Consider the following 17,898-nt stretch of genomic DNA (forward strand, 5'->3'; position numbering starts at 1 on the left):
CCACCTGCCTCTGCCTCCCAAGTGCTGGGATTAAAGGCGTGCGCCACCACTGCCCGGCAATTTTCTTTCTTTTAAGATTAATGTCTGGCTGGGTATAGGAGCACATGCCTAGTCCTAGCACCTGGAAGGCAGAGGCAGGCAGATCTCTGAGTTTGAGGCCAGTCTGGTGTACATTTTGAGTTCCGGGAGAGCCATAGCTACTTGGGGGGTTGGGGGGGAGGTTGTTTGCTAGGTCGCGGTGGCACACCTATAAATCCCTCTGTCTCAGATTACCGCAAGTTGGAAGCTATCCTGGACTACACATTTGAGACTCTGTTTCAAAAGAAAGAAAAAAAAAGATTACTAAAATTACTGCCTGGAACTGAGCTGGTCATGCCCACTAAAAGTCCAGCTCTTGGGAAGCTGAGGCAAGAGGATCCCAGCAAATGAATATCGGCCTGGGCTACATAGCAAAACAAATATTACTATCTGATGTAGACTCCCCTTAACCCCAGGTTCACATCTTGAAGGTCTGTCCCCGGATCTGACCATATCTATCGGAGGTTAAGGTTAAGATTAACTCAAGAAGGCAGAGCCCTCAGAAAGTAGATTATCCTGTCCTTATAAACACACACCAGAACCTAGCCCCTCAGCAGTCAAGAAGCAGAGACAAGGCAGATCTTGATCACCAAGCCTGGGCAGCATGGTGAGACCCTGTCTCAATAAAATAAAAGCAACCCAGAGGCCAGGGAGGTGGCTTAGTGGGTAAAGATGGCCACCAAGCCTGATTACCTGAGTTTGATCTCCAGAGTCCACATGGTGGAAGGAAAGGACTCCACTGTGCCACAGTAAGTGCAGACGCTCACGCGCACATACACACACAGAGACAGAGGTGGGGAGAGAGAGAGAGAGAGAGAGAGAGAGAGAGAGAGAGAGAGAGAGAGAGAGAGAGAGAGAGAGAGGTAGAAAAAGTTTAAAGCACCACAGGAAGAAAACTATGCTCATTTGCTTCTTCTACTATCTGAGGACGCAGCTAGAAGGAGCCGTCTGTGTACCAGAAAGTCCTCCTCCTCTCTCTCTGTCTCTCCCTGTCTCTGTCTGTCTCTCTCTCTCTCTCTCACATACACACACACATGCACTCGTGTGCGCACACACATGCACTCACACACACATGCACACACACACACACACGCACCCACGCACGCACATGTACTCCCCCATCCACTCTTGTCTCATTCTCCGGGAGTATAAGAAGCAAAGTGCTATTTATAAGCTACCTAGTTTATGGTATTTTGTTACAGCAGCTTACGAAGACTGAGAAGTTATCTTTGGACAGATTTGCAGCAGTGAGATTGTGAGTTTTCTTGGGCAAAACATAAGCTCTGATATGATGGACTGAGTGTGCTTGCCCTGTGTCAGGGGAGATTTATTTCCTAACCTTTTCATTGAATTAATTAATTAGAAACATTATTTTCAAAGGCTCTTGTTTCTCTCGTATTTATTTATTATGTATATTGCGTTCTGCCTGCATGCATGCCTGCAGGCCAGAAGGGGACACCAGATCTCACTACAGATGGTTGTTAGCCACCATGTGGTTGTGGGATTGAACTCAGGACCTCTGGGAAAAGCAGCCAGTGTTTCTCCATCTCTCCAGCCTGTTTTTGTTTGTTTGTTTGTTTGTTTGTTTTTGTTTTGTTGTTTGTTTGTTTTTAAATTCAGGTATTTTACAATTTTTTTGTTTGCTTTTGTTTTTTGAAACAGGGTTTCTCTGGTAGCCCTGGTTGTCCTGGAACTTGCTCTGTAGTCCAGGCTAGGCTTGAACTCAGAGATCCGCCTGCCTCTGCCTCTGGAGTGCTGAGATTAAAGGTGTGCATCACCACTGCCTGGCCTAATTTACAAATCTTGAGGTACATTTTGATGAGTTTTGATAAATATCTTCAGAAATATAAGTCAGTAGAACAGATTGGTAGTAGTGTGCTTGCCCAGCATGGATGAAGCCCTGGCCTCATCCGCATCACTGCATAAACCAGGCACAAACCTGTAATCTCAGGATTTAAGACACCCAGGTCGGAAGATCAGAAGTCCAAATTCATCCTTAACTATATAGAGAGTTACAAGGCCTGTGTGGAATAAGTGAGACCTTGCTCAAACACACAAACCCACACACACACATACACACCCAAACATACCCTGGATTAGAATAGAACAGCCCAGCCTCCAAAAAGGTTTCCTTCTCTGCTGACTCAGCAGTTAAGAGATAGGCCCAAATAGATCCAGGCATCAGCTGCTTACAGCCAACAAAAAATCAGCCTCATGGTAGCTCCCGGAGGCTCTAGTTCCATGGAACAGTGAAGAGACAGGTAACAGGGGACACACTGGTCTCTCTTCACTGAAACAAAACACTAAGCCAGCACCAAGCAGTTTTGTAGCTGCAGTGGCCTCCAGGAAGGAAGGGGCCAGAAAGAAGCCTGTACTCCACCAAAACAAGAAAGACTGGTTGGTGAGCTGTAGAGACGGCTCAGTGGTTAAGAGCACTGGCTTGTTCTTCCAGAGGACATGAGTTCAGTTCCCAGCAACCACATAGTGGCTCACAACCATCAGTAGTGGGGTCTGATGCCCTCTTCTGGTGTGCATGAAGACAATGTACTCATATACATAAAATAAACAAATATTAAATTTTTTTTTTTTAAAAAGGGGAGGATGTAAAATGCCAGTATGGTGTAGTCTCTTACAAAACGGGGTGGAGTCTTTCTCCAGTGTGCTGGCCTCCTCTGGCCTGGGAGAGAATCATAGCACACTCAGCCAAAACTTGGGTTTTAGACTGTGATCCAGTCTCAGCACACAGCACTAACAAGTGCCCTGTCATAGCTGTTTCCAACAGTGCCATCCCCCTGACACTTCAACTTTCCGAGGGTCCAGCTAAGAATCATTTTCAGACCAGTATTTAGGAAAAGGATTGTCTACTCTTCCTAAATACTGGTGGTGTACTTTTGCTTTTATGTTTTGTCTTGAGACAGGGTTTTTCTGCATAGCCCTGGCTGGCCTAGCTCTCTCTCTCTAGACTAGGCAGGCCTTGAACTCTGCTTAGAGGCTCGCCTGCCTCTGCCTCTGAGCACTGGGATTAAAGGTATGGGCCACCAGGTTCATCTTATCTGCACATTTGAAGCCAATTTGATCTACATAATTAGTTTCAGGCCAGTCAGGGCTACACAGCAAAACTATCTCAACAAAACAAAACAAATGTATAACAGAGCCTCCATTTTCTGTGCATAGGCCGACCACTGTGTCATACACAGAAAAAACAATCTACCCTCAAGGTAGTCTCTATACCGGAACCATCTGGGTTTAAGTGCCTAGACCATATCTCCTGGGAATCTCTTGGCCAGTCTGCTGTCTAGTTAGTGTCCAGAAACATTGGCTGAGTTTCTTTGGCCTTATATCAGTTGTGGTCTTGGGGTTTTTCATGTCAGTCCCAGGTGGCCTACCACATCCCAGGTGACAGTTGCTTCAGTTTTTGCAGAGCAATATTAGTTCTGACCAGCTGCCATTGGTCATTGGCATCCACGAATGCTCTTGATGGGGAAGGTTCCTTTCCACAGCACCCTGTTGGACCGAGCTCCATTTACTCCTCTTTGCCTGTTGGGTGAAGTTCCCTTTTCTATGCAAAATTCTCTAAGGCCTGGCTTCCAGCTGCAGCTGCTTGCTGCACTCCACTGGCTGGCAGTTTGCTTGATCAGTCCTCCAACCAGGTCCAGGTTCTCAGGATCCTTAGTGTCCCAAGTATCTCGAATGAGCGGCCCTGTGGGTCCCCTGTAATAGCTGAGCTGTCTCTCTAGCTGAGCTGTCTCTTTAGCTCTGGTTTCTAGTTTTAAAATTTCTGTTTTTTAAGACTTTGGCTGGCCTGAAGCTCTCTGTGCAGATCAGACGATCCTTAAAGTCATAGAAATCCACCCGACCCTGTGTGTGCATGTCTTGGGGTGGAGCACCAGCAGAGGTCAGAGGAGCCACTTGCAGTTGTCCTTCCACTGTGTGTCCCAGGGAGCCAGCTCAGGTGACCAGACTTCGTGGAACTCACCTTTCCTCACTGAGCCATTTTGCTGGCCCAAAGGGGCAGTTTTTGTTTTTTGTTGTTTCTTTTTCTTTTCTTTTTCTTTTTTTTTCTTTTTCTTTCTTTTTTTTTTTTTTTTTTTGGCTTTTCAAGACAGGGTTTCTCTGTATAGCCCTGGCTGTCCTGGAACTCACTCTGTAGACCAGGCTGGCCTCAAACTCAGAAATCCACCTGCCTCTGACTCCCAAGTGCTGGGATTAAAGGCGTGCGCCACCACTGCCTGGCTGTTTTTTGTTGTTGTTGGGGGCCCTGCTTATAGAAGGTAGCTGTAAGGCAGCAGTTATCGGCCTGTGGGGTCTGGCCCTTATGATGTCACCTACTGGATATCCTGCATATAAGATATTTGTATTACAATTCATGACAGTAGCAGAATTACAGTTATAAAGTAGCAATGCAAATTTTAAAAGAATATATGTATCATTACTCTCAATCATTACTCTCTTCAGACACACCAGAGAGGGCGTCAGATCCTAATACAGATGGTTATGAGCTGCCTTGTGGTTGCTGGAAATTGAACTCAGGACCTCTGGAAGAGCAGCCAGTGCTCTTAACCTCTGAACCATCTCTGCAGCCCCATGGGCTTACTTACCTTTCTATGAACTGAAGATGAACAACTAGTGCCTGTGTCTCCATCTCCCCAGTGACAGGGTTACAGGTATGTGCCATCACTCTCGGCTGGCTGGACGTTTTAGGCCAGTCTACTTTCTTTGACGGGTTCAGGGATTGTTTTCTGGGCCCTGGCCCTTATGATGCCCAAGTAACTGTTAATTTTGTGGCCATGGTCATGTTTAAGGCCCTCTCAACCACACCATTTGCCCTAGGTATTGTCCTGGTTGGATGATGATCTCAATATAATATTTTGGGTGGGATCTGTAGTAACTAGGTTGATTTATTTTGTGGCTGAGACTGAAATACTTGACAGGAAACATAGATAGACAGACAGACAAATAGACAGATAAAATGGGAAGATTTATTTTCACAACTTTCAAGAATTCACCATAGTAAGGAAGACATGGCAAAACAGAAATAAGGAACTGGTACTGTGGCTCAATCTCTCTCTCTGTCTCTCTCTGTCTCTCTCTGTCTCTCTCTGTCTCTCTCTCTCTCTCTCTCTCTCTCTCTCTCTCTTTCTCTGAAACAGGGTTTCCTGTCATTTGAATTCCTGATCCTCCTGCCTCCTCCTCCCAAGTGCTGGGATTACAGACATGAGCCACTATTCCTGGGTTGGCTTTTTTCTTGTCCTGTTTTAGGGTCTGGGACCCTAGTCTGCGGTACAGTGTCCCCTTGTTCAGGGTAGGTCCTCTCAGCCACTTCTCCCAGGAACACTCTCATCCATACACCTCAGGTGAGCCTCCCCAGAGTCTCAGGTGACTCACAGTCCAGCCAGAATGACAGCGAGGATCAACTGTCATAGCATCCCAGGTTTCTCTGTGTTACCCTGTCCACTGGGGGCCAAATTTCAGCGGACTTGAGGACAATGTTGGTGAGGATGTCCTGTAACTCAAGGTCATGCAGGCAGACTGATGTTCTTCCTCTAAATGCAGTGAAGTGCCCAAAAAAGGCACTCAGGATGTCCTTGCATGCCAGTCTGTTCAAAGAATTCTGTGGTTTGTAATAACTGGTGTGTCATAGGTTGTGAGTCACTTTTTACTGGACACTCAGGGCTAATAAAAGGACACTCAGGGCTAATAAAAGGAGATAGTAGGCACTCCTCTTCCTTCTCTGATATCAGCCACTTGGCTAGGCCTGGAGAAGCAATGGGTAGAACCCTCCCCTAGGCGTCATTCCAGAGACCTAGGCCTCTAACCTCGCCCCTTGTCTCTGGAGAGCAATGGATGTGCTGACAGTGTGGCAGCAGGCAGCTCCTTGTCTCTTAGGAGAACACACCACAGCTGAGAGGGGGTGGCTGCTGGATGTCCCACATGTCTGCCCCCCCAAAAAATGTCAGCAGTGGCCCAGATCTTTGTCTTTTATTCCTCTCAGTGAGAACTGAAGCCTTGCCTTTGTGGGTAAGATCACACTTCACTTTAATGTCCTCCTGGTGTAACAGCTGGGTCCCCTGGGTAACTTTTCTACTGGATCTTCTCTGAGCCCCACCATACGCATACATGCTTTTGACTTTTACAAAAGGCCTCTTGACTTTTGCCACGGGTGCAACCCTATGAGATTGCCTAATACCTAAATGGGTTCCCCGAAACTATCCCAAGAATACAAGAAGAAATCCCTCTCCCTCCTCAGCCTGGGGGAGGATAGAATGTGCAGTGTGGGGGAAGTGACCGTTTCATCACCTGAGCACCTGAGGTGGCCATTGTGTTCTAGGCTGCGTCACAGTGTCCCCCAGAACTAGATGGCAAGACCTCAGCTCACTGAGCTGTTTAATCACATCTGTGAGGATGCTGCAACAAACTCTGATCTCTCTGTAGTTTTCTCCATGTTTTTTTTTTTCTTCCCGTGTTATAGTTGCAGCTGAAAGTGGCTTGGAGAATGAGGGCCAGTTGTTCAGCAACTGAGCGGCTTCCCTTCCTTCCCAGCACAGCACCCTCCTCTGCCTGTCCAGCGAGCCACACTTCTGTGATTTCACTGGAGCCAGTAATGTCCTTTCATGTCTCATTCCCCTTCTTTCTCACTCTTGGTAAGAGTGAGTCTCAGGGCCGGACAGTGGAGGCGCACTCCTTTAATCCCAGCACTCAGGAAGTAGGGGTAGGCTCATCTCTGTGAGTTCAAAGCCAGCCTGGTCTATCCTGGCTGTCCTGGAACTCTCTTTATAGAGCAGTCTGGCCTTGAACTCACAGAGATCTACCTGTCTCTGCCTTCTAAGTGCTGGGATTAAAGGCATCTGATTTGTCATGTTTCTTAGCAGTGGCTCTCCTGTGTCCCCTGAGCCTCAACCCATCATCATCATCATCATTTTGAGACAGTCTCATGTTACCCAGCCTGACCCCACATTCTTTATGTAGCAGAGGCTGCACTTGAACTCACAGAGAACTCACTCACCCCTACCTCCCAAGTACTAGGGATTTATATGGTGATACTGATGATGGAACAAAACCCAGGGCCTCTGGTATCCTAGACAAGCAACCTATCAACTAGGCTGCATGCCCAGCCTCTGTAAAGGCTTACTTTTATCTCTTTGAAAACAGATGACATAGCCATGAACCACTTTGCCTGACCAAGAATGTGCACACATGAGCATGCTTGTGTGTGTGAGTGTCTGGTGCGGTAGGGGTGAGGTGGGTGAGGGGCGTACGATTACAGGGTGTTTTGTGGTCCTCATTCATTTGTCTTATAAGCCATTCCCAGTTTCTGTGGTGTGTTCATTGGTGTGCTAGCACCATGATGCCTATGTTCTGACATTCCCTGTTTCTAAGGACTGTTTCAGATGACTAGGGATTTCAGCAAGACTTGGGAGACCTCGAAAGTCCTGGACTAGCCCTCAGCCTTGCTTACACACATCTTGAGTTTTCTCACCTTTTGAAAAAAAAAAAAAAAACATTTCTTCTTTGTGGAGAAGCCTAACATTGCCTGTTTGTTCATCCTTTGAATTTCCTGTGACTGTGTGACACACACAGCCCAAGCTACTCTGTATTTTTCACAGACCCATGACTTTCATAGCTCAGTTGCCAGCCTGTACATCAACCTACTTTTTATCTCTGCAGGTTCCTAGACCGCCACATCTTTACAATTGACCCGAGCAGCTTTGTGCTGTGATCCTGTTCTGGGGAACAGCGCCATCATCTGGCCAAAGCTTGTATAGCACCTCGCACTTCCTGGCTCCTGTCCCACATTAAACCAAACCATGTCCTTCTACCCCGTGTGGGTTCTCCGTCCTTCCTCTTTTCACGGTCATCATAAGGACCATGTCAGTCTTCTCCTAAGAACTGGCCTATGGCCTCCGGAGGACCATACACATCAATATTACCCAATGAACACAACTCGTTTTATTTTTCTGCCTAAGAGAGGGATTTGGGCAGGAATTAGGATGAAGGAGAGCCCCCCTGGAGCCGCACCCTGCCGGAAGCCCTGTTGCTGGTGGTTGGAACCCAGGTCTTGAAGCTGTCCAACAGTGAGTGGGAACTGCTGAGGAGGTACACTCTTGCCCGGACAAGCCACTGGCTTTAGCAAGGGGCCCTCTGGGTCTCACCGATGCCGCTTGCGGATACTCTGTAGCTCCTGGCAGATGGTGCTGAAGCTAGGCCTCTGCCCAGGCTCATAGGCCCAGCACTGCTCCATGAGCCTGAAGACTGCATCGGGGCACAGCTCTGGGCAAGGCAGACGATGCCCTACGAGGACAGGTGCAGTGTACCAAGTGTGAGGAGGGATCAGATTCCTTCTGATTCACTGCCCTTAAGAAACCACTCTTGTCTACTAAGAACCCCCAAACAGAAGCCTAGGCTCTAATCTCTAACCCACCATGCAAGACAGGCTTGCCACAGGTAGTAGCTACAGACTTTTCTTATTCTGCCCCAGTAGGAGGTTTTGAGGAGGAAGCATTTGGCAGGAGCCTCTTAGGAGCTTGGTCCTGAGGTACCATCATAAATCTGTGGCCTTACCCTTTTCTACAAACTCCCGTGTCTGCTGATTGGTGAGGTTGGGGTAGGGTGAGGCCCCCAGGCTGAAGGTCTCCCACAGCAAAATGCCAAAGCTCCACACATCACTCTCTGAGGAGTAGCGTCCTGCAGAGGAAGCAAGGTAGCATAAGGAGACTGTCCACATGCAGGGGCTCAGAGTCCACTCAGGCCCAGACATCAGCCTTGCAGCCCAGAAATGGGTGAGAATCGGGTACCGTAGTTAAGGGCCTCAGGGGCAGTCCACTTAACAGGGACTTGTCTGAGGCCTGCTGAGGCTGCATAGATCCCATCAGCTTCTTCTCGAGACATCCCAAAGTCACTGATCTTCAGGACATTCTTCTCTGTCACCAGGCAGTTCCGAGCAGCCAGATCCCTGGGTGAAGCAGGGCAGAAGTTGGTCCTCAGCCAGTGTTGCTTGCCCAGCTGGGTCGAGCACACTAGACAACAAATGATAGACCTGTTCTTTGGGGCTTAGAAGGTAGTGCAGTAGGTGTAGTGTCTGCTGAGCAAACATGAGGACCCGAGTTCAGATTCCTAGCTCTCACAGAAAAAGCTGGCAGTGCTTGTCTGTTACCCCAGCACCCAGGCATCGAAGAGAGGTAGATCCTTAGAGTTCACTGGCCAGTCAACTTCACCAAATTCATAACCTTCGGGTTTAGTGAGAGACTGTCTTCAAAATTAAAGTGATAAAGATTAAGACACCTAACACTGGGCTGGAGAGATGGCTCAGCAGTTAAGAGCACTGACTGCTCTTCCAGAGGTCCTGAGTTCAGTTCCCAGCAACCACATGGTGGCTCACAACCATCTGTAATGGGATCTGATGCCCTCTTCTGGTGTGTCTGAAGACAGCTACAGTGTACTCACATACATAAAATAAATAAATCTTTAAAAAAAATACCTAACATTGGCGTCTGGCCTCCACACACATGGACATGTATGTGCATATGCACAGAAACACGGTGTAACTCTCACACACAAAGCGCTAGAGACAACTTCAGCTTCAGAGGGAGCGGATACCAGGTGACCAACGAGACGGGGTCTCCCAGGGCCTGCATCAGGGCCTGCAGCCCACTCACCGGTGGATACAGCACTTGCTTTCCAAGTACTCCATGCCAGCCGCTGCGTCCCCTACCATCTGCAGCAGAGTCTTCACCCGCAGGCGCGCTCCCTCTGTCCTCAGGAAGGTGAGAAAGTCGCCCCCTAGAGGTGAGAGCAGCCTTGAGCCTAGTGGGAGACACCGGGCAAGCCGAGTCCTCACCTGGAAGACCCAGCGCCCTGCTCACCTTGAACCAGCTCCATGACGATGTAAATCGGTTGTTTCTGTGTGCAGACCCCGATGAGACGTACAATGTTGGGGTGGTTGTACTGTTTCAGGATCCTGGGGAGTATTGCTGCTTAGGCTACGTGTGATCTGTGCTCAAGTCCTTCTGCACCTACCCCCGTCCCCCACCTCTCAAAAGGAGCCTCAGAAAAGACAGAAAGCTACGGGGGAGAAGAGCGGTCTCCAATGCCTGCAGCCTTGGACATGTGACTGCGGGTGGGGCCCTGGTCAGTACCTCTTTGCATCATGGGTACTACTTAGGTATGAGACAGCTGGGAGAATTAAATGCCAGGCAGTGTACAGAGGAAGACCCTCACACACAGAACCTCTGGTTCCGCTCATTTTATGACCCACCTCGCTTCTTGCAGAAACTTGGCCTTGAGGTCAGGAGGGAGTGTCTCTCGACAAGACTTCACAGCCACCGGGGTGTTGTCTGCACGAAGGCGTCCACTAAACACCTCTCCAAAGTTCCCCTGCAATAGTTCTGAGTTCCTACCACAACTTCCTGGTATTGCTGCCCTTTCTCACCTCAAGAGGACAAGCCATCTTGTCCCCAATGTCCTCACTGACTTGTCACCCTGGCTCTCTATGAAGAGTCTCCCTCATGGAGATACAAACGTTTTCTGTGCCACCTTCTCTGAGAAGTGACATGGGAAATCCAGGAATCACTTTTCTTTGGGTTGGGAGAGCATTCTGATTGGAAAGTGGCCAGCATTTTACATTAACAGGTATTTGGCAAGATGCCCTTGAGCAGGGCGAGAGCTGTAGGATGCCAGCCTAGGAGCTGGCATTCACTATTTCTGAGAAAGGAGTCAGGGGGTATGAGCTGGAGTCACATTGAGTTGGGGAGACCCTCTAGGAGCCTGGAGGTGGAACCTGAGGTGGGACTTGGCGAGGGGCCTGAAGAAACTGGTGAGGATGGTAACAGGTAGAGCCCAGGAGGCTGGAGAGTCCCAGGGTCGTGGGCTACACCTACCCTTCCGATCTGCTCTCCCAGAACCAGGTCCTCATGCTTCAGTACCCACTTGTCCTGAAGAAAGAAGCGAGGGGACCAGAAGTCAGCAAACAGAAGGGGTGCTGGGCCCTGTGAAGGACACTCCTGCTGATACTATGATATGACATCAGTCTCGGAGCTCACTCAGTGTGTCACAGTGGCTGATAGGCTTGGTCATATCAGGACACTCAGATAATTTGGGGATGATGGCTCATGGGTAGGAAGGTATCCCAAACCAAGGAGGAGGCTGGCCACCTTGTGAGGTAATGCTCACTTCACATTCTGAGTGTCTGTGATTCCCAAGCTCAGCATGGGCCAGGTTGGCCACAGGCTCACCTTGGGCACTGCCCTGAACAGGACAACACCACTCTTCTTTGTAAGGGGTTGCTGGGAGGACAGCAGATGAGTGATGAGCAAAGGGATGCTGGGAAAGCCATCCCCTTCCAGCCGGTACAGGTTCTGTGAGGCAGAGATTGCGGGTGTTGGGGGGACACGAGGTCAGCAGCTTCCTTTGGCAAGGAGGCCTGAGCCCTGGGAAAGCATAAGATGAGCAGAGGCAGCAGGGGCCGGGGGAGGAGGAAGGGACTACCTAGGACACACTGGTACATAGCACACTTGCAACCTCTCTTCTTTGGAGAAGAAAGACTTAGAAACATGGATATTCTCTTTGGCTCCCTCCAACCGAGTTAGAGAAGGAGGCACCCAAGGCACAACAGCTACTCCCTACACTCAAGGTCCCCGAGCGAGGTCCAGACCGTTTCCCAAGAGAGGGGAAGGAATAGGGTTAAAGTCCCAGCCCCACTCACATCTGAGGACTGTATGATGAAGTGTCGGGGCTGGCCATCCCACAGCACAGACAGCACATACTCCTGCTTGCCCTGACTCTCCCGAACCAGGAAGTCCCCGGAGTGTGTTAGCAGCTCAGCTACCTCCGCCCGAGGGATTGCCCCATGGTACCACAGCTGCTCATGCAGGGGCTTCTGCACCTCTGGAACAAGCTGCAGTGGTGGGGGGATCTGGGAGGAGCATGCAGGAGTCAGTGGGCTGGCTCAGAGGGGGAGAACCCTGGGTTAGTGTGGGGTTTCTCTGTGTGTATGCTCTCCTCCTCACAGCTACCATGTGACACTAGAGCGGCCTGGGTCAAGCTGGTTCTGAGCACTACCTGAATGGGAAGTGTAGGCTAGCGGATCCCAGCCAAGTTAGTGCTTTTCTCCTCTGAACCATGGGCCTCTCTGTCACTCCCAGAGCAGGCAGAGGAGTGGAATAGCCAAAGCTGCATGCCCTGCAGCATACAGGGATGGTGAGGAGAGGACATGGAGACTGGCAGGGCTCAGGGGTATCTGCAACCTGGAGCCCCAAGGAAGGAACCCTAAGGAAGAAAAGGATGTCCCCTGAGACCCCCTCCCGCCCCCACCGTGAAAGCAATCTAGGTAGGCAAGTCCTTCTATTAGCGTGTGGAGGTAGAAGGGGCCTGCCTGAGATTCCTGGCCTAGCCTAACTAGATAGGCAGAGGTAGGGCCCAACCTTGGTGCTACTCACAGAGAACTTGGGGCGGAAGATTCCAGAGAAGTGGCTTTTAAGGATCTCCAGTGTGGGTGTCCTTCCCCCCTCTCGCTCCTGCTCCTGAGGCCAGGGACAGACGTCAGCGGGTGGCCAGGCTTAGGGAGGGGGAGGGCAAAAATGAGGAGCACAGCCCCTGCAAGCAGGCTGGCAAGGGAGGGCATAGTTGGCTAAGGCATCTCACCGTGGAGGAGGTAGAATGACGATCATCCTGAAGGAGCGGCACAGCTGGGGGCTCGCCTGTGCCAAGCTGCTCCATCTTGCTCTGCAGAAGTTCCTGCTGGGCCTGAAGCTTGTCCTGGCTGCACAGTGCTACCTGCAACCCTTGTATTGCCTCTTGTAGCACCTGCCTCTTACCCAGAAGCTGCACCCTGCAGGCAGGAGCAGGGCAAGAGGAGGGCGGAGAGAGGGTCAGCCTGAAGCTTGTGCACACACAGCAGAGGGGTAGGCATCCGGAGGCTGCTGCACATGGGGCCTGCTCACCGTTCCCGGGGGTGAATGCTCTGTTCCTCGCTCTGGAGCTCATGCTGCAGCTGACTGACTGTCTCCTGCCGGCTCAGCACCTCTCTGGTAGCCACAGCCAGTTCATCTGTCACAGAGGTCAGCCTGTACCCCAAGGGCAGGATAGTGAAAGCTGTGCCCCCACCACATGCACCCCAACAGAGCCAACCTAGCCTGGCCACCTAGCCAAGGGTTCCCTGGCTACACCCACACAGGTAGTCTGACAAACTCCCATGCACGTACGTGTGCTGCACACTCTCCAAGGTCAGCTCATTCAGCTGCAGCTCTCCAGGCTCCAGCTGTTCACCCTCTTCAAGAAGTGACTCATCAAAAGTGACACAAGGTGGGACATCAGGGGCAGATCTGTGGGTGGACGAGGTCCTTCAGTGAATAGGTCAGAAGTCCTGGAGCCCGGGAGGTTCAAGGATAAGGACTAGCTTACCCATATTGTCGCAGGAAACCTAGGTACTCAAACTCAGGCTGGATTCGAGCAGCAGCTGCAGCCAACTCCCGGTGAATGGATGCCACATCGTCCTGCACCAGACTGCTAATCTCCAGGTATTCCTGCAGGATGTCCTTCCTGCACCCCCCACCACCACCACATAGAGCCACTGAGTCAGAGGACCCCAGGCTAGGCAAGGAGGCCAGCCCAGCTGCCACACACGCAGGCACACACACACACCCCTTAGCTCATATGCAAGTGAATGACCTTAGGCAAATCATTTAAGGCCTCCCTGGCCTTCTGCTTCCTGATAGGATTATAGGTATACTGGCAGAGGTAACAAAGAACCACTGAGATCCTGTGGGGTAGTGCCGGGTACACAGGAAGTACTCAGGAACTAGGTCCCCGATAACTGTATAAGGCAGTGATGTGCTGTTGACCCAAAAGCCTGTCTCCCCCAGGCTTAGCACCGCCACCCCTCCCTCACCACCCAGTTCCAGCCTTCTGTTCTACCGTTAGTTAGAAGGCACTGGGACTACGAGCTTACAGGATGCCTGCCATCTCCTCGTGCAGATCCTGCAGTGACTGCAATAGGCCAGGCAGCATGAATTGGTGGTAGTGGTGATGGTGGAGCTGTGCGGCTCTCACACCCAGCACGTAGCGGTTGTGGTGGGCAAAGAGCTTCCACAGGCTTCGTACATACTTGTCTTTGGCCTTGTCTCGATCCTTGTCTGGCAGGTGGGAAGTAAGAAAGGTTGTGTGTGTGTGTGTGTGTGTGTGTGTGTGTGTGTGTGTACAGTATATAAGAGTGTGTGTACACACACATGCTCAGGGGGTAGGGTTGGTATCCCAGGGGCCCAAGAAGCAGCCCCCACTCTCTGGGCACCAGTGAACAGGTCTATTAGACCGGGTTTTCTCCCTGCCAGGAAGAAAAGCTCCAAACCTTTGCTGGCTTCCTGGTACTTGCGCCTGGCCTGGGCGCTATCTCGTATCAGGGTGCGGTACTGGCTCTTTAGTTTTTCAATGTCCTGGTTGTGGGTCTGGAAGACAAAGGTTGGTCAGGGTGAGGAGGCAGACCCTTAAGCCCTGGGGGAGTCATATCTGAGGTAAAACCTTGGAATAGTTCTGCCACCTGGGTTGTCAGGTTAGCCAAACTCATCCTTCTCAAAGAGTCTGGAGACTTCTGAGGAAGGTGACTGCTAAGGTCAGGGTCAGAGGAGCTGAGTTACAGATGTGCCGCTGAAGGAGGCAGGAAACAATCTGGGACAGGCTCCACCTATCCCTCCTAGTGGTGGGTAGAGCCAGCCACAGACCTGTAGATCCATGTGAACCCAGAATCAAAAGCCCCTTAGGTTTGGTTTCATAGCGTGTGGTTATCATATTGAAATTCTTTTCTTTCTCATAATTTTTTTTGAGGTAAGGTCTCACTCCACTCCAGGTTTATCCAGGATCCATTCTGTAGCCCAGGCTGTCCCCAAATTTGTCTGAGTCCTATCTCTGGAATGCTGGGGTTACAAATATGAGCCACTGTACTCAAGTTCATACTGAATTACTATTATTTTTAAGACTTGTTTCATTTTATTTATGTATATGTGCTTGTGTGTGTGCAGGAAGGCATGCCCAGCAAAGCCAGGAGGGGCTGTTAGACTCCTGGGAGCAAAGTCATAGGCATTTGTAAGCTTTGTTTGATATAGGTACTGAGATCTGGACTCTGGTCTCCAAAGGAGCAGTAAACATTCTTAACAAGTCCTACAAACTCAGGCGTGTGTGTGTGTGTGTGTGTGTGTGTGTGTGTGTGTGTGTGTGTGTTATTATGAGTATGTAGAGGTCAGCAGACAAGGTGCAGGAGCCGATTCTCTCCTTACACTGTGAGTCCCAGGGACCAAACTCAGGTTGTTTGTCAAGGCAGTAAATCAGCCTTTACATGCTGAGCCATCTTGCTAACCTTTTGTTTTGTTTTGTTTTGTTTTTTGACAAGGTCCTCTGCTCTATAGCCCAAGATAGTCTGCAACCTATGGCAATCCTCCTGCCTCTGTTGCTTGAGTGCAAGGATTATAGACGACCATATACTTGTCTTTTTCTTTAACTTCCAACATTTTTCTTTTGCATAGAGGCCCACGCAGTATGTTCCTGGTAATAGAAACAGTAGGTGGTGGCCAGAGACTGAAGTGCTCGGCCCAGTTCTCTTGCTTGGGTGCTGGGACAAAATGTACAAGCCTCACTTTGCTTCTTTGAATCTCAGTTTCCCCCACCTGTAACTGATTAAATCCATAGACGTTGCCAGTTTCTTTTTTTTGGAGGGGCTGTGTTTTGTTTTTTGAGAGAGGGTTTCTTTGTGTAGTTCTGGCTGTCCTGGAACCCACTCAGTAGACCAGGTTGGCCACAAACCTGGAGATAGGTTTGCTTCTGCCTCCCAAGTGTTAGGATTAAAGGCGTTCACCACCACTGCCTGGCAACTTGGACAGTCTTAAAGAGCCAGCCAGTAAATATTTACAGCATGAAGGTCATAGAGTGCTGCAGAAATAACTCCATTCTCTCATTGAAACATAGGATCCCAAATGATGCTGAGGACAAATGAGCATGGTACCCCTTGAACTAGAATTGAGTTAGGAAAGTATGAGAAGATGGACCACAAGGGGGCGCTGTGGGTCCATGGTAGGGCCCAGCTCTGTGTTCATGAGAGGGGTGTGGTACTGGGAGACTTGAGCAGTGAATGGGGGAGGGAAGCACCCAGAGACAAAGCAGCAGCATATAACCCAGCCTGTAGCTGACTCTGGAATTCAGACCAAGGTAGGATTCTGTCTCTGGGACCCTAAGCCAAAGGCACACTTGGCCACCCCAAGTCCCTCACAGTGGATCAACAGGCCCTGTAGCAAGTTAGCCTAAGTTGTGAGAGGAAAGAAGGAAGCTGCAGCAGGGCCACACAGGCCATCCTGGAGCTAGGCCTGCGGTCAGTGACTTCTCCTTCCCTACACACTCTTGTGCAAAACTGCGCCTTATTGTGACAGAGTCCTCTTGGTGCACACCTACCTTGGTGAGCTCCTGCTGCAGCTGCTGCCACTGCTCGTTGTAAGTCTTTCTCAGGTGCTGCCGCTCCCGGATCAGCACGCTCAGCTTGCTCAAGGGCCCTGAGTTCAGATCTTCCGCATGCTGCCGCAGCACCCGGCTCAAGTTCTCGGTCTGGCTTGTTATTTCTGCCCAGGACTATTGTGGGACAGGGAAGCAGGAAGAACACGACAATGGCCCACAAGCCTGGGTTTGCAACATCTCCAACCCAAGCTCTAAGGGGGAGACGATGAGGGTGAGCTCATGGAAACTCACCTGGCTGACAGGGCTGTCGGGGCCACTGCTCCCGCTCTGGCCTCCGCTGTCCTGCAAGGACATGTGGTGAAGCAATCCTGCATATTCCCGGTCACTCTTGACCCTCTGAGCCATCCACTTCCTCATGCCCTCCAATAAGCGAAGCTCGGCTTCCTGCATCTGCTGCACTGCCCCGTGGCCCTGGGGGCTGCACAGCTCTGAAGAGAAGCCCATAATGGTGTCCTGGGGACAGAAACCGGGTCATTCAGTGGAGACAAAGAAGCAGCTGGAGATGGCAGAGCAGAACCATGAGGCTAAGGACTAGTTAGGTTGAAAAAGGCTACGGGAGGGACATGGGTGGGGTCCTGCTCAGAAAAAAAATACCAAGAGGTACAGAGAGCAGCCTGGACCCGGGCTGGTCCTTCTGCTTCCGATATACCAGACGAGGTCTCAGAGCCAGTGGTCCGGTCTCCAGGAACCAGACTGGAAATCCCTATTAGGGTCCTTCACCTGGATGTTACCGAATTCTGCCCTGCACAGGGCCTTCAACAGTGCTGGACTGCGGCCTCAGGGAGCCAGCGAAGAAATCCAGTCACTGGGCCTTCCTGCCCTTCCCAAGCTCCTAGCCCCACCCCCATCAGGTTTCAGGTTCCCAGAACACCCGTCTGGCCCCTTTCCGGTGCCCACCCCTGCCCGTGTCCCACATAAACTCCTGGATCTCTAAGGTGGAGTTACCTTTCTTGGGCAGCTGTTCCCGGGGCAGGTGGCAGTGGACCGACTAAGGCCCAGAATCTACCCAGCCAGTTCCTGATTCCTGCTTCCTCCTCCGTGGTTTCAGTTGCCCTAGGCCGCGGGGCGGGTCCACTATAGGGAAGAGAGAGCACAGCCCACCCCCCCATCCTGCTCCCCACTCTGCGTGCCCTGGGCCACAGCCTACAGCGACAGCTCAGCCACGGAAACGGAAGGGAGGAGGAGGCCGGCGAAGAATGGCCATGTGAAGAGTGGCCTGTGCACCAGGCACTCCCCAGGGTCCTGTGAACGCGGGGGGGGGGGGGGGGGGGGGGGATGGGGGGAGTAGGGGGGGAGGGAGGAGGAGTGGGAACCTAAAGTGCAGTGGGGATGGAC

At 50.9% G+C, this 17,898-nt stretch overlaps 1 protein-coding gene and 1 long non-coding RNA gene across 3 annotated transcripts; one reads left to right on the top strand and one right to left on the bottom strand.

Moving 5' to 3' along the window:
- The first annotated feature begins 32 nt into the window (after positions 1-32).
- On the top strand, positions 33-7,968 carry LOC143442782 (uncharacterized). Its single transcript, XR_013111271.1, has 2 exons — positions 33-4,742; positions 7,744-7,968. It is a non-coding gene; the product is annotated as an uncharacterized LOC143442782 (long non-coding RNA).
- A 42-nt stretch (positions 7,969-8,010) lies between these two features.
- On the bottom strand, positions 8,011-17,669 carry Fes (FES proto-oncogene, tyrosine kinase). Of its 2 annotated transcripts, none has more exons than XM_034522713.2 (19): positions 17,509-17,669; positions 16,795-17,016; positions 16,504-16,677; positions 14,417-14,513; positions 14,021-14,204; positions 13,474-13,611; positions 13,275-13,394; positions 13,014-13,136; positions 12,715-12,901; positions 12,510-12,593; positions 11,777-11,986; positions 11,307-11,429; positions 10,953-11,006; positions 10,331-10,449; positions 9,939-10,033; positions 9,732-9,855; positions 8,871-9,028; positions 8,638-8,760; positions 8,011-8,367 (listed from the first exon to the last, which is right to left on the bottom strand). In XM_034522713.2, the coding sequence occupies exons 2-19, from the start codon at positions 17,005-17,007 to the stop codon at positions 8,225-8,227; spliced, it is 2,469 nt and encodes an 822-aa protein (XP_034378604.1). In that variant the 5' UTR covers positions 17,008-17,016; positions 17,509-17,669; the 3' UTR covers positions 8,011-8,224. The 2 variants fall into 2 exon arrangements, with proteins under 2 accessions (XP_034378604.1, XP_034378612.1); XM_034522721.2 differs by lacking the exon at positions 17,509-17,669 and adding an exon at positions 17,284-17,381.
- Positions 17,670-17,898: the final 229 nt, after the last annotated feature.

Source organism: Arvicanthis niloticus, chromosome 1 (assembly GCF_011762505.2).
Source record: "Arvicanthis niloticus isolate mArvNil1 chromosome 1, mArvNil1.pat.X, whole genome shotgun sequence".
Classification (NCBI taxonomy): Eukaryota; Metazoa; Chordata; class Mammalia; order Rodentia; family Muridae; genus Arvicanthis; species Arvicanthis niloticus.

Coding starts and splice junctions, on each gene's coding strand:
- Fes (XM_034522713.2), bottom strand. CDS start 17,007: ATGGGCTTCTCTTCAGAGCTGTGCAGCCCCCAGGGCCACGGGGCAGTG. Junction 16,678..16,794: donor CCGACAGCCCTGTCAGCCAG/GTGAGTTTCCAT, acceptor GTCCCACAATAG/TCCTGGGCAGAAATAACAAG. Junction 11,007..11,306: donor TGTTCAGGGCAGTGCCCAAG/GTGAGCCTGTGG, acceptor TTCTTTCTTCAG/GACAAGTGGGTACTGAAGCA.